General features: G+C 37.2%; 1 protein-coding gene across 1 annotated transcript in view; it reads left to right on the forward strand.

Annotated features, from left to right (window-relative positions):
• The window catches only part of DNAH12 (dynein axonemal heavy chain 12), a 229,243-nt gene that overhangs the window by 201,387 nt on the left and 11,771 nt on the right, over positions 1-16,085 (forward strand). The window contains exons 62-69 of the mRNA XM_049715390.1: positions 2,848-3,006; positions 3,179-3,323; positions 9,963-10,113; positions 10,324-10,577; positions 10,782-10,922; positions 12,461-12,598; positions 13,898-14,131; positions 14,413-14,601. Coding sequence (XP_049571347.1) covers positions 2,848-3,006; positions 3,179-3,323; positions 9,963-10,113; positions 10,324-10,577; positions 10,782-10,922; positions 12,461-12,598; positions 13,898-14,131; positions 14,413-14,601 — 1,411 coding nt within the window. The remainder of the gene's footprint in view (positions 1-2,847; positions 3,007-3,178; positions 3,324-9,962; positions 10,114-10,323; positions 10,578-10,781; positions 10,923-12,460; positions 12,599-13,897; positions 14,132-14,412; positions 14,602-16,085) is intronic.

The raw sequence follows: 16,085 nt of genomic DNA on the forward strand, positions 1-16,085 counted from the left end.
TTCTTGGGTGGAATGTTCTAAAATGTCAAGGAGGTCAAGATGGTCCATATATCATCTATATCTTTATCGATTTTCTATCTACTTGTTCAGTTATAGAGAGAGAGTTGGAATCTCTAACTATAGAGACTTTTCCTTGCAGTTCTATCAATATTACTTTGTGTTTTGATGCTGTTATTAGATGTATAAATGTTTAGGACTGTTATGTCCTCTTAATAAATTGACTTGACTTTTTAAAATCCCTGGTAATATTTATTGCTCTGAAATCTACTTTGTATGATATTATTGTAGCCCCTCCAGCTTTCTTTTGAATAGTGTTAGCATGGTATATATTTTTCCATACTTTTACTTTTAACCTATTTGTTTTATATTTAAACTGTGTCTATAGACAGCATGTAATTAGGTCTTACTTGTTTTATCCAATCTGATAATCACTACCTTTAATGAAATTGTTGACTATTTCCATTTAATGAGATAATAGAGTTATGTTTAAATCTACCATCTTATGATTTATTTTGTTTTGCCCATCTTTTCTTTGTTGCATGTTTCCTCATTTTCTATTTTTCTTTTTTTTTGGGAACTTAGTGTCTGTTTTATTTATTTTTTTAACCTGTGGGTTTTATTTTTATTTATTTACATAACAGGTTCTCATTAGTTATCTGTTTTATACATATTAATGTATACATGTCAATCCCAATCTCCCAATTCATCCCACCCCCCTTCCCCCCTTGGTGTCCATACATGTGTTCTCTACGCCTGTGTGTCTATTTCTGCCTTGCAAACTGGTGCATCTGTACCATTTTTCTAGATTCTACATATATATGTTAATATACGATATTTCTTTTTCTCTTTCTGACTTACTTCACTCTGTATGACAGTCTCTAGGCTCATCCACGTCTCTATAAATCTATTTTTCTTTAAATTGAGTATTTTTATGATTCCATTTTATCTCCTTTGTTGGTTTATTAGCTATAATTTTATGTTTTATTATTTTAGTGATTTGTTTAGGGTTATAGTATACCTTTGAACTTATAGTCTATCTTCAGGTAAAATTATACTACTTCATATATATATAAGAACTGAAAACAATATACTTTTATCTTTCCCCTCATAGCTTTTGTTTTATTGTCATACATTTTACTTGTATATATGTTATAAAGCCCACAGCATGTTGTTATTTTGCTATAGTCAATTACTTTTAAAAGAGACATAAGTAACAGAAAAATGTCTTTTATGTTTATCTACTAGTTACCATTTCTGATGCTCTTTATTCTTTTTTGTTGATTCAAATTTCCATCTACCTGAAATTTCCTTGAACATTTCTTATAGTGTAGGTCTACTGGTAATGCATACTTTCAATTTCTGTAAATCTGAGAAAAAGTCAGTGAATTTTTCTTTCAGATTTTAATTTTTTATCCTAGAAGTTTCATTTGGTTCTTTTTTATTTTGCCCACTTCTCTCTTCATTATGTTCATGTTTCACTTTCACTCCTTCAGCATGTTTATAATAGCTCTTTTAGCATTCTTATCTGCTTGTTATATCATCTCTATCACTTCTACATCGCATCTATGTACTGACTTTTCTCCTGGTTATGGATGTTGTGAATTTTACATTGGTAAGTGCTTGGTCTTTTTTTTTTTTTTTTAACATCTTTATTGGAGTATAATTGCTTTACAATGGTGTGTTAGTTTCTGCTTTATAACAAAGTGAATCAGTTATACATATACATATGTTCCCATATCTCTTCCCTCTTGCGTGTCCCTCCCTCCCACCTTCCCTATCCCACCCCTCTAGGTGGTCACAAACCACCTAGCTGATCTCCCTGTGTTATGTGGCTACTTCCCACTAGCTATCTATTTTACCTTTGGTAGTGTATATGTGTCCATGCCACTCTCACTTTCACAGCTTACCCTTCCCCCTCCCCATATGTTCAAGTCCATGCTCTAGTAGGTCTGTGTCTTTATTCCTGTCTTGCCCCTAGGTTCTTCATGACCTTTTTTTTTTTTTCTTAGATTCCATATATGATTATAGATTTCTTAGATTCCATATGTTAGCATACGGTATTTGTTTTTCTCTCTTTTCTTAATTGCTTTAAAGAGCACTAGACTTTACTTTTGCAGGTACTTAAATTATACTGAATTCATTTGACCTCTTCAAGTCTTATTTTTAAGATTTCTTATGACAGTTTTAGAGTAGACTTTATTCTACAGCTAGGTTAGCTTCACTACTAAAGTATCTCCAGTGTCACCACTGAACTCCTCTGGTGTTCAATAAAGATTCAACTCTAGTTGGCAATAACTCATATATTCACTCCTGTATGAGCTCTGGTAGCTACTTAGTTTGCAGCTCCCCAGATATTCTTTGCCTGTCCTCCTGGGGTTTTACCCTACTCATACATAACTCAGCATTTAGCAATAGAATAAAAAGGATTTCTATGCAGATTTCTGGAGCTCCTCATCCATGTATCTTCCTCCCTTCTGGTACTCTGCCCACAAATTGCAGCCACCTTAGCCTTCCTTAACTCTGATCTCTGTCTCTTCAACTCAGCAGTACTCTTAGATTCTGATTTGATTACCCTCATGCTTTGTAGTCTGAAAAGTGCCTCCTGGCGGTTAGCTGAGGCAATCATGGGGATCACCTTGTCTCCCTTTTTTTCATGGCCCACAGTCCTGCACTAGCTATTATAATTTCTAAAAACAATTGTTTCTTTTATTTTTTTTCCAGTTTCTAGTTGTTTATAGCAGTAGGGTAGGTCAGTTCTGATTGTTTTATCCAGGCTATATAAGCAGAAATTGACTTCATTCAATTTTAAAACAACAATTTACAGCAGTCCTTATTTTGGGAACACAGGGCAAAGAAAGAGATTGAATACCAGGAACTGATGTTTCTTTTAACTGGAGGTGTGAGTCTTAAGAGTTCTGAGAAAAATCCTGATCCAACTTGGCTACAGGATAAAAGCTGGGAGGAAATCTGTCATGCAAGTGAATTTCCTGCATTCAAAGGACTCAGGTAATTGTTTAAATACAATGACTTAGCATTGAATAGTAATGGGTAAATTTGTAATCTAGTGATTTTTTAAAAATATTTCTATAGCTGTCTTGATTCATCTCCTCATTCAACAATCTCTTTTTAAAATTTTTTCCCAATGAAAGGATAATCATTAAGCTTTTCTTTCCATTAGGAATCATTTTTGTGACAATATAGCTGAATGGCAGGAGATCTACGATAGTAAAGAGCCACACAATGCTAAATTTCCAGCACCAATGGATACAAGGCTAAATGAACTACAGAAAATCATAATTCTTCGGTGCTTAAGACCTGATAAGGTAAAAGACAAATGTGTTCTATTTGGAACCCAGATAATTTGCCATTTATGAAGTACTAGGTTTAAAGTTATTGTTATTTGGTACTTTAACCTTTATTTCAGATGCTCACGTGGGTTCATTGAGTTCCTTGGATCTGTAGGTTTATAGTTTTCCTCAACTTGAGAAAAACTTTGGCCATTATTTCTTCAAATACTTTTTTCCCATGATTCCAATTAAATATGCGTTAGACTGCTTGATATTATACCATAGGTGACTGATACGCTGTTAATTATTTTAAAATCCTTTGTATCACTGTACTTCAGTTTGGACAGTTTCTATTGCTATCTTTAAATTTGGTGATTTCTTCTTTTGTAGTGTCTAATCTGCTATTAATTCCATCCAATTAATTTTTGTTTCAGCAACTGTATATTTCATTTACAGAATGTTCATTTTGTTCTTTTTTATATATTCTATTTCTCCTTTCATTCTGTTTATACTTTTCTTTAAATACTTGAAAACAGTTATAATAACTGTTTTTAAATCCTTGACTGCTAATTCCATCATTTCTGGATCTGTTTCTATTGACTGACTTTACTCTTGGTTATAGATTATATTTTCCCACATCCTGGCATGCCCAGTAATGTTTGATTGGATGCTCAACATTGTTTATGATTTTGATTTTGTCATCTTCCTTTAAAGATTGTTGACTTTTGTTCTGCTGGTTCAGGATTAGCAAACAACACCTCTGGGCCAAATCTAGCCAGTGACCTATTTTTGTTCAGCCCATGAACTGTAAATGATTTTTGCATTTTAAAGGGTTGTTTTAAAGAAAAATAATAGGGCTTCCCTGGTGGCACAGTGGTTAAGAGTCTGCCTACCAATGCAGGGGACATGGGTTCGAGCCTTGGTCTGGGAAGATCCCACATGCCGCAGAGCAACTAAGTCCGTGCACCACAACTACTGAGCCTGCACTCTAGAGCCCATAAGCCACAACTACTGAGCCCACATGCCACAACTCCTGAAGCCTGCACGCCTAGAGCCCATGTTCCGCAACAAGAGAAGCCACCGCAATGAGAAGCCCATGTGCAGCAATGAAGATCCAATGCAGCCAAAAATAAATAAAATAAGTAAATTTAAAAAAGAAAAGAAAAAGAATAAGCAGCAGAAATTGTATGTGGCCCACAACACCTAAAATATTTACTATCTAGCTCTCTATAGAAAAGGTTTACCTACCCCTTTGACTATACAGTTAAATTCAGATTGCTCCTTTCAAAGATTGTTTTAAGATTTGTTAGCGCAGGTATAGAATAGCCTTTACTCCATGGATAGTTTAGTTCCATGGCTAAAGTGTGGTCCTTCTAGGGCCTTTACTGAATGCCCCAAGTGATCACCAAGGACTCTCCATTGTGGCTACTGGGAACTTGAATGATTCCCAGCCTTTCATGAACTCTGGTAGCTCCTAATATCCCAAGTTCACAGCTCCCCAGTCACTCTTTGCTTGGCCTATGTATACATACCATGGTGTTCAGCAAAGATAGAAGGACAATATTATGCAGATTTCTGAGCTCTTTCTCTGGATACTTCCCTTCAGATTTGAACTCTGAAACTTCCAGCAGCCTGAGCCTCCTTGAACTCTGATGCCTGTCTTCCCAATTCAGCAACACTGTGTTGTACCACTTTCAGTTGCTCTCCTTGTTCCACAGTCTGGAATGTATCTCCCAGAGGAAAGTCAAGGGGATAATAGGTCTCACCTTGTTTGTTTCTTTTTTTAATCAGGAATCACTATCCTGTACCACCTATTGTCTGAACAGCCTTATGTCTGAAAATGGCTGTTTCATTAATATTGCCCATTTTTTAGTTCTTTATGGCAAGAAGGTAAATCTGGTCCATTTCCTCAATATTGACTAGAAGCAGAAGACAGTAGAAAATCTTGAATGTGTCATAATTTTATTAGTTCAAACAAGCACAAAAATCTTTCTTTAGGTGAAATAAATAGGCTGATACCAATTTTCATACACTCGAGAAAAGTGTTATAGTGTTACGAAAGGAAAAATTTTAAACAAAAAGCTAAAAGCTAACTTATAAATACTACCAAATGTAAAGTAGATAGCTAGTGGGAAGCAGCCGCATAGCACAGCGAGATCAGCTCTGTGCTTTGTGACCACCTAGAGGGGTGGGATAGGGAGGGGGTGAGGGAGACGCAAGAGGGAAGAGATATGGGGATATATGTATATGTATAGCTGATTCACTTCGTTATAAAGCAGAAACTAAGACACCATTGTAAAGCAATTATACTCCAATAAAGATGTTTAAAAAAACCCCAAAAAACTAAAAGCTATGCTTATATATGTAGCTTAAAACTTTGAGTAAGTCACTTCACCTTTCTGAGTTCCAGTTACAACCACATATAAAATGAAGATATTGAAAGTGATTGCAATGGTCCTGTCTTTTCTTTTTCCTTTTTTTTTTTTACATTTTTTTCACAAGGAGCATTATCTAATGCTTCATTCAGTCTCTGAGTAGGTTCAAACAGAGGCCTATATAATTACGTGACTTCTGAGTCTTTCTCCTTACTCTAACTCCCAAAGACCTTTGTACATTATTAAAATGTACCTCATTCTTTCCTACCTTATAGTTGTATGTATATATATATATGTTCCTTTCACTAGAAAATAAGTCCCTTGAAGGCCAAAACAGTGCTTTATTCATTATTTTATCACAAATAGCTTCCCTTGTTCATGGTAAACTTAGGAATGAGTAGCTCTGCATCTGGGAAACCCCTGCCTATTTGCATTCCACAGAATGGCTCTCTGATGACCAGTGGAGATGTTGTATCAGTACCACGTGTGGGGTTACTGGTTTGTCTGCCATGCTTGGGATCCTGTGCTTAAACACCACACTGACCACACTGGAATACAAAATAATTGTCTGTCTACTTGGTAGGGTCTCCCACTGGACTCTGAGCTTCTTGAGGTCAGGACGCATGTCTTATTTTGTTCAATATCTCCAGGACTTAAAGCAGTACCTGGCAGATGGTTGGACATCTCAGTAAATATCTGTGAGTTGAGTTGAATTTAATTGCATTAAACCAAATTCAGTTAAAGTCTGTGTTGGTCAGGATTCTCCAGAGAAACAGAATCAGTAGGATTCTGATGATTTTAAGGAATTGGCTCACATGATTGTGAGAAGCTGGCAAGTCCAAAATCTGCAGGCTGCGGACCCAGGGAAGAGCTGATGTTGCAGCTTGAGTCCAAAGGTGGTCTACTGACAGAATTCCCTCTTCCTCAGTAGAAATTGGTCTTTTTTTCTCTTAAGGCCTTCAACTGATTGAATGAGGCCGAATCACATTATGGAGAGTAATCTACTTTACTCAAAGTCTACTGATGTAAATGTTAATCTTATTTTAAAAATACCTTAACAGGTATTTAGATACTGTGCCCTAGCCAAGCTGGCACATAAAATTAATCCTCACAAAGCCCATATCCAGGTCTGTTTAAGTCTCCATAATTTCTAGAGTATCTTACATGAAGGATTAAAATATATATTTTAATATTATAGAAAAGTCTTATGACTTCTTCTCATGTTAAATTACTGGAACAAGATACTTTTTCTATAGAAAACTATCATACTCGATTGCAGTTGCATCATGTCAGGGAGAATTGCCCCTGGCCAGTGCGTAGGGTAATGCGGAGCAAGGTCTCTGTGTCCTCAGCATCTCCCTTTCCTTAAAAATGTATACTGAAGATCTCCTGTGCTAGGTGGAAACTCTACATGGTGTTAATGGTAAAAGGATGAAAAAGATTTCATCATTGCTCATGTGTAGTTATTAAAGAAAGAAATAAAAAGCTGCTATGTCATTGTGAGCTTTTTATTAAAAAAAACCTTCAGGAGCCTGTCAATACCTGTAGAATAATGACAAAAGTACAGCTTTGCAGTCTATTACCTTGGCTAATCAGACCTCTTTTCAGCTTGAAACTTCTATTTTAAAACTACAGAATTGCTCACAACTACACAAAATTACCCATATAGAAGCTCCTTGAAACTTCTAGTATGCTTCTGCTTGAAACTTCTACTATTTAAAACTACAGAATTGCTCACAACTACAGTAAATTACCCATATAGAAGCCCCTATCCTTCCTCCCCATGTATTCCACAAACCTTCCAGGACCAAAGAAGCCTGTGATGATCACTCCTCTCTCCATCAAATTCCTACACATTCCCTTTAGAAAGTCCTTTGGCATTTAGAAGATAATGTCTGATACCTCTTTGTACTGATTCTTCTGCTGCTAATATTGATGAACAGCATTCTTTTATTTTTAATTAATTTTAATATAATTTACAAGTAAGTCACATCTTCCTGTGTTTCAAAACTGATGCACTGTTTTGAATCACATGAATATATGAATATGATGAAAAGTGTGCCTCCAGACTCCATCTCTCAGTCATTCATCATCCTTCCTCTCAAGCAGTTAATGTTATCTGCTTCTTGTTGTCCTTTTATACACATATAAATGTACATACATATAAATTCTTTTTCCATTTATTTTCAACAGAAACGGTAGCATCCACTGTTTTGCATATTGCTTTTTTCTCTAATTCACAAATAGTGTTCTCTTTCTTTTTTTTTACAATTGCATGGTATTCCATTGTATGAGTGTACAATAATTTCTTTAGCCAGTTCCTACTGATGGATCTTTATAATATTTATATATTATTTATTATAAAAATGCTGCAATGAATAACCTTATTCAAAAGTCATTTCTCACATGTGCAACTATATATCAGAATAAATTCCTAGGAACAAAATTGCTATGTCAGTGGATTTGCCCTCTGTAATTTTATGGATACTTTCAAATTGTCCTCCATGAAAGTTATACCAGATTGCTCTTCCTCAGCAGTATATGAAAATATCTGTTTACCTGTACTTTTGCCCACCCAGTATGTTGCCAAACTTTAAAAAAATATATTTATTTATTTATTTATTTATTTATTTTTGGCTGTGTTGGGTCTTCCTTGCTGCGTGCAGACTTTCTCTAGTTGCGGCAGGTGGGGGCTACTCTTCATTGCAGTGCACGGGCTTCTCATTATGGTGGCTTCTCTTGTTGTGGAGCAGGGGCTCTAGGCATGTGGGCTTCTGTAGTCGTGGCACATGGGCTCAGTAGTTGTGGCTCATGGGCTCTAGAGCGCAGGCTCAGTAGTTGTTGTGTGTGGGCTTAGTTGCTCCACGGCATGTGTGATCTTTCCAGACCAGGGCTCAAACCCGTGTTCCCTCCATTGGCAGGCGGATTCTTAACCACTGCACCACCAGGGAAGCCCTGTTGCCAAACTTTTGGATCTTTGCCAATCTGTGCAGAGGGGTTGAGGATTCTGGGGCTGATCGAGGTGGCAGTAATGCACATGAGTTTCATTAGATGTTACTTTGACAGGTTTGTTTGTTGGGGAGGAAGAAATCCCTCATAGCAGGTGTCTGTCCAGAGGCTGGGAGTGAGGGGAGGTCCACAACTCCAAAGGAGAGGGGAAGGCAAGGGAATTCCTAATGGAGAGGGGACTTGTGTGGTGTCTGGACAACATTATTCATCAGCATGGCGGCTGAGAGTCTCTGTGTCAGAGCTCTGAAGGGCAGCAGTGGCTTGGGGTCTTTATATCCTGGTGCTTATCTTTTTATGGCTAGCAGACGTTGGGTGAAAAGTAGGCAGACTCTAAATGGTTAAAAATCTGCTTATTTGGGCTATGTTTAAAACAGTTGAATATGTAACATTTTGAGTTTGGTGCCAGTGGCCTTTTGAGCTAACAGGTTTTAGCCTACTGTGAAAAATAAACAATCCAGCGGTAAATACACACAGGCTATCTTTGTCCCATTTATATAACAAGCTGATGGTGAAAAATGGTATCTAAGTAAAATTATAATTTGTATTTTTCTTATTTATAAGTATTAGGGTATAGACAAAGCTGCTGTAACAAAGGGACCTAAAATACAGTAGCTGAAATAAAATAGAAGTTATTTTCTCTATCTCTCCTAACAGCCCAGAGTATTTGCTTGAGGGCTGGCAGGGCACCTCTGTTCTTGAGATCATCCATAGATTCAAGTTCCTTCTCTCATGCTAGAGAAGACTCCTAAAGTGTGGTCCTTGTCAGTGAGATTGAAGCTGGGTCATGAACACCACATCTGTTGAACAGGAAAAGAGAGTGTTGAAGGCAAACAGTTTCCTTATAAAAAATAGGATCTGAAAGCTCCATATATAATGTCCATTTGTATTTCTCTGGCCAAGACTTAGTCACATAGCCACATCTAGCTGCATGAAAGGTTGGGAAAACTTGGGGTTCTGTTACCAAAAGGAGACACAGAATGGGGACAGTTTGCAGTCTCTGCTATACTAAATGAGGTTGAGCATCTTTTCCTATGTTTAAGATCCATTTCTATTTCATTTTCTATAAACTGTTTATCTTCTTTGCCCATTTTCTTTTGGATTGTTAGCCTTGTCCCATCAATTTATAGATACCTTTTATATATTAGGAAAATTAGCGCTTTGCCTATGATATGCTGCATGCTTTTCTTATCCATTAGACTCATAGTTTACTCTGTCGGTTTTCAGTAATCATCAAAGTTGTTATGTGAAATAAAAGTTACTCTAAAGATCATATTTTTTCTCTCTTCAACAGATAAGTCCAGCCATAACTAACTATGTAACTGACAAACTAGGGAAAAAGTTTGTAGAGCCTCCACCATTTGATTTGGCAAAGAGTTATTTGGATTCAAATTGCACCATTCCCTTAATTTTTGTGTTATCTCCAGGAGCAGATCCCATGGCCAGTAAGTGCATAATGTCAACTTAATAAATTATAAATAAATCATCTTGTTCAATATCTATTTCTTAGATGAGTGTAAATCAGTAAATTCGGTATTTATAAGGAAAGGTAACTAGAATTATTCACAATTAAATACTTATACACTGAAACATAAGGCACATTTTATAATTTTAGAGTAAGCAGTGAAACCATTTATTTTTTTGTGCCCTCTTAGGCCTACTGAAATTTGCAAATGATAAAGCTATGTCTGGAAATAAATTTCAAGCTATTTCGCTGGGACAGGGACAAGGACCAATTGCAACAAAAATGATTAACGCAGCAATAGAGGAAGGAACTTGGGTTTGCCTACAGAACTGTCACCTCGCTGTCTCCTGGATGCCCATGTTGGAAAAAATATGTGAAGATTTTTCTCCCGAAGGCTGTAATTCATCCTTTAGGCTTTGGCTCACAAGTTACCCATCTCCAAAAGTATATTTATTTCCTATGGAGTTTAGTACATTTATTTGGTTATGTTGTTATTGATATATTGTATATCTTAAATGCTTAACCTTAAGAGGTTTTAAAAATATTTCTGGAGTCCTCCCTTATACCTATTTTTAATCCACTAGTGTATGTATTTTTAGGACTTGAGTTGGTTATCTAGAGTAATGCTCTTTGTTTATTTTGTCTTAGTTCCCAGTAACAATTCTACAGAATGGAGTAAAAATGACTAATGAGCCTCCTACGGGTCTTCGGCTAAATCTCCTCCAATCATATCTCACTCATCCAGTTTCTGATCCTCAGTTTTTCAATGGATGCGAGGGAAAGGAACTGGTAATACTCAGCCCCTGGAACTTTTAAAATGTGTTTTTATAGTGAAAAAATATGAAAACATAAATATTTTATTTAATATTAAACTTTAGGCATTTCCTAAGAAGATAGAAATTCTACCTATGTTATTTTATTCCCAGTTGTTTGTGTTCTGCTTCCCATGTAGTAGATACTCAAATAAATATTTGTTGAATGAATGAACATTTCTTAGTTTGTACAAAAGTCCAACAGTGCATTTGATTAAGACAATTAAGACCCAAGAGTAGCAATCTATTTTAACATTATTTATTTATTCTTTCAACAAATATGTTTGTTAGGTACGATATAATGCAGTGAGAGTAAAATAGATACTGCCGTCACCAAAAAAATCTGCCTTCATGGAAATTCTAGTGATAATGTTTTGACACATTAATAACACTCTTCAATGTATCCGTATGTAAAAAAGTTTTGCACATGGTATTGAGGACGTTAGGAGTTCCAATAAATAGCACTCCTTTTCTCTGCCCAAATTCTTACCAGTTAAGAAACAGGAAAAAGTACAAACATATGGGAACCAAATTATAACCTTAATTACTGATATAGACTAGGTTGGAAGATGTAGTTTATATCTGTGAACAAGTGGGCTTAGTATTACTGAACCCAGAATTAAGTACATTTATCTACCCAGAGGAACAGAGGAAAACTTCCTTCCCTGCCGGAAGCTCACTTCTAAGAGAGAAAAGGGAAAAGCTGAGCAAAGCATATTTGCTTGACTTTCCCCAAATTTACCCGTCAGATAGGTACTCCTCCCTCCACCAGTGAGTATAAGGATGGAGAAAATCCAGGAGTGTTACATTAATTGAAGTTTCCCTGCATGGAAGGAAACATCAGTACTAAGGAGATTTTGCACACGCCCTTTAAGAGTGGAGTCTCTGTTTTCTATAGCCTACCAGCTCTCCTGAACATAAGCCCTGCTGGCTTTCAAAGCCTGACGTTCTGGAGGCTTGTCTTCTTAGTGCAGGGCCCCTACACTGGGGAGCCCAATGTGGGGCTCAGACCCTTCACTCCTTGGGGAGGACCTCTATAATTGTGATTTTCGTCTCATTTGTGGGTCAGCAAACCTGGGTCCTGACTACAGTATGTCTCTGATCCTCCTACCCATCTTGTGGTTCTCCCTTTATGTCTTTCGTTGTGGAAAATCTTTTCTTCTACCTTCAGTTTGTTCTCATAGATAGTTGCTCTGTAAGTAGTTGTAATTTTGGTGTATCAAGGAAGGAGGTGAGTTCAAGGTCTTCCTATTCTGCCATCTTGGCATGTTTCTCTAGCACTATTGCATTTTAATAAAGTATAATGTTATTGTAGTTTGTCTAGCTTGGAGGTTTTGGATAAGTCATAAGATTAATACTTTTTATAGTAAGCATTATTTTGGATAGTCTTTCTAAATAAAAGTTTGTAGAGCTATATGATCATAGAACCTTATAATGAAAGATCATCAGTTCCCCTCATTTTAGTAATGGAAATCTGATCAGATTTTTTTCTTGTTCCATATTTTTATCTTAAAGGCATGGGAGAAGTTACTCTTTGGAGTTTGTTTTTTTCATGCCCTTGTGCAAGAGAGAAAGAAATTTGGTCCTCTTGGTTGGAATATTCCATATGGATTTAATGAATCAGATTTACGCATCAGTATTCGACAACTACAGGTAAAATTAGAAAGGAACTAACATTGATGGAGAATCACTGTGTACCAGGCCCTAGGCAATTCCCTTTGCTTAGAATGACTTATTCAGTTCTCCCAACACCACTAATAGTTGGCTAGATGGTATTAATAATTATAATTTTGGCTTATAAAGCATAATCTCCATCTGCATTTTTCTGCTGCAGATAATGGGAAACCTGATTCAAACTGGCTTAAACCATAATGAAACTTTTTATCTCACATAAAAAAGAGTTGCAGAGGAAGGACAGACTCTGGAGTTGGTTGATTCAACAAAAGTGTTGCCATCAAGGACCCTAGTTCTTTCTTTTTGCAGTGCCCTCCTCAGTGTTGGCTTTATATAGGTCCTCACTATACTCTACTCTTAGCCTCCACTCAGTCAGATCTACAATTTAGCTCTATCAGTCAACAAAAACAGTAGAAAAGGAATTTATTGAAAGAATATTGGGTAGGTCACAGAATCACCAAGATGGCTGGAGAGCCAAGGCATCCACAGTCATATCCAGAATCATATCATGTCTGGTAACAGCATTCCTTCTACTCTTATTAAATATCAGACACCAGAGCTCATAGCTGCCACACAGACACTAGTCTACTACATACTCTCTGATGTCATCAAAAAAATTCTTTGCTGTTCCTGCTTCTTTGCACCCTAAATCCCAGTTCAGTCTAGGATGGCTACATCTGAGTTTCCAAGCCCAGGTCACAAGCCTAGGCTTTAGCCATAATGGAGGCTGAGAAAGTGAGTGGTCGGCTTTTTCAGTTTCTGTAGACTTACAATGAAACATGAGATGCATGAGATGGTCAGCAGCCCCCCACCAAAGGAAAAAGATCAAATGTCCGCTATAAATTACTACTCACTCAGACTTTGAACTAGGCACATTACTTACATGAATTTTAATTCTCACAGCAACCCTGTAAGGTGGGTATTATCCCTATTTTGGAGAAAACCAAAGCTAAGAAGTAAATTTACCCATTGAGGTAAGATTTGAACTCGGGTCTGTCCAACTCCAATACTTTCCCATTATTTCTGTCATGTTTTACCAAATATATTAATCCAACTAGACAACCACAGAATATTGTATTTTTCTGCTTCTGTGCTGTGATAAGGGCCTTTATGACATGGGGCTTCAAAACAACCATGATGATAATTCTTCCAACCCCACTTCCATGTGTATAGATTGATGGATGATTGATTGATTGATAGATATTTAAGGCCATCTTAAAATGGAAATGAAGTGAAATACTTTAAGGTTTTTCTCATTTCATTTTTCCTTTGTTTCAGTTATTTATAAATGAATATGATACAATTCCATTTGAAGCTATCTCTTACCTGACTGGAGAGTGTAACTATGGAGGAAGAGTGACAGATGATTGGGACAGACGTCTCCTCTTAACCATGCTGGCTGACTTTTATAACGCAAACATAATTGAAAACTCTCATTATAAGTTTTCTCCCAGTGGAAACTATTTTGCACCTCCCAAAGGCACTTATAATGAGTACATTGAATTCATTAAGGTAACTGATATCACTGAAAATAGGGTAAGATTCAAGTGTGATTTTTCTAAAAAGCAAATAGTGAAGTAGTCCCCCATAATGTATACGATTAGACAAGTACTATGGTTCAATCAGCTTTCAATATATTTTGTTTCTAGTAGTTACTGAAAACTGGAAAAGTTTGATTCCTCTGTTGTTTGATGTTTAGTTGATTTTTAACCCTTTTTGGTCTGCACATGTCTACCTTATGAATTAACGTATCCAGTGAAAATGTGATGCTTGTTGAATCTATTTTCTGGTAGAAACTTCCATTTACTCAACACCCTGAGATATTTGGATTACATGAAAATGTTGATATCTCCAAAGATCTTCAACAAACAAAAATCCTCTTTGAGTCCTTGCTCCTCACCCAAGGAGGCTCCAAACAGACAGGATCCTCAGGAAGTGCTGACCAGATTCTACTAGAAATTACCAAAGATATTCTCAACAAGGTAATGTTTAGCTTAAGATATGTTACTTGTAATATAACATAAATCAAAATGGCACTGAAATGCCAACTTGAAAACTCCATTTAGCAGCATTATGACCTTGAGTGAGATACTTTGCCTTTCTGAACATTAGTTTTCAAATCTGTAAAGTGGTGATAATAGTACCAGCTGTATAATGTTCTTGTGAACATTAAGGAGATCATTAAGTTAAAGTGCTTTGCATAATGCCTGGCAAATAGTAAGTTCTTAGTAACTACAATTGTGGATAAGCTACTGAATATATGATTTATTATCATTTCTAAATAAAGATGGTGGGCCTACTTTTTTTTTTTCTTTTTTTTTTTTTTTTGCGGTATGCGGGCCTCTCACTGTTGTGGCCTCTCCCGTCGCGGAGCACAGGCTCCAGATGCGCAGGCTCAGCTGCCATGGCTCACGGGCCCAGCCGCTCCGCGGCATGTGGGATCTTCCCGGACTGGGGCACGAACCCATGTCCCCTGCATCAGCAGGTGGACTCTCAACCACTGCGCCACCAGGGAAGCCCGGGCCTACTTTTTTTAAATGGAGGAAATGGTCTGAACTTGCTGGTTCAAGGAGGGAATGGTTTTTTTTTTTGTTTTTTTTGTTTTTTTTTTTTTGAGGGAATGGTTTTTAATCTATACCTTCATAAGTGAGGAGGCACAGGGATATAAGATCAGCACTAAATTGACAGCTACAGCCTTTTTTCCCCCCATACTACAGCCCAATGTACTTATCCCTCTTGGTAAAGTGGGATGATAATCTCTTTTCTCACTTTTTTCTGTGTCTTAAATTCAGTAAAGAACTACTAAGAGGACTTCATGGTGCTAAGCACAGATCTTCACACCTCCCCTCCAGGATAAATACTATAATTATCCCCATATTTCAGTGTCAGGCACTCTGACAGAGCAGAACCTGACCCCTACCCCATCTGCCTTGAAAAACCACGGATGGCACCTACTCTACTCTCACAGTTGGTACCCTTGCCTTACACCAGTCCTTAAGTAGAGCCTACTCACCTTAAGCCTGGCTGTGGCCACTGGAGAGGAGAAGGGAGCAACACTGCCTTCTACCCCTGGGTAAAATCAAGCTAGTCTCCTCCAACCTCCACCCTTGGACTTCTGCTTCTGCCATTTGCCTCTTCTCACCCTCAGCCCCTTCTTCTTGTGTGGTTTATCTCTTCGGGGCAAGGTTCTTGCCCTCCCAAAATGGTGGCTCTTACAAGATCCCTAGCAGGAAGTTACCTGGAAGTGGCATATAGGACTTAATTGGGGTAGAATGTTTGTGCTGAGCCAAATGTGCCTTGAGTGACACCACCTAATATGACTTAGAATTCTTTTGTACCACCCAAGGACCATTGCCTGGGGACAGTCTGGGCAGCTCAACTTTCTTAGTTTGGGAGTTCCCCCATAGGGAAATTCCTTTGCCCCTTTAAGAGTGTGAATTCCATTGTCTTGGGGCTTGATCACCAA

The sequence above is a fragment of the Orcinus orca genome, chromosome 10 (assembly GCF_937001465.1).
Source record: "Orcinus orca chromosome 10, mOrcOrc1.1, whole genome shotgun sequence".
Classification (NCBI taxonomy): domain Eukaryota; kingdom Metazoa; phylum Chordata; class Mammalia; order Artiodactyla; family Delphinidae; genus Orcinus; species Orcinus orca.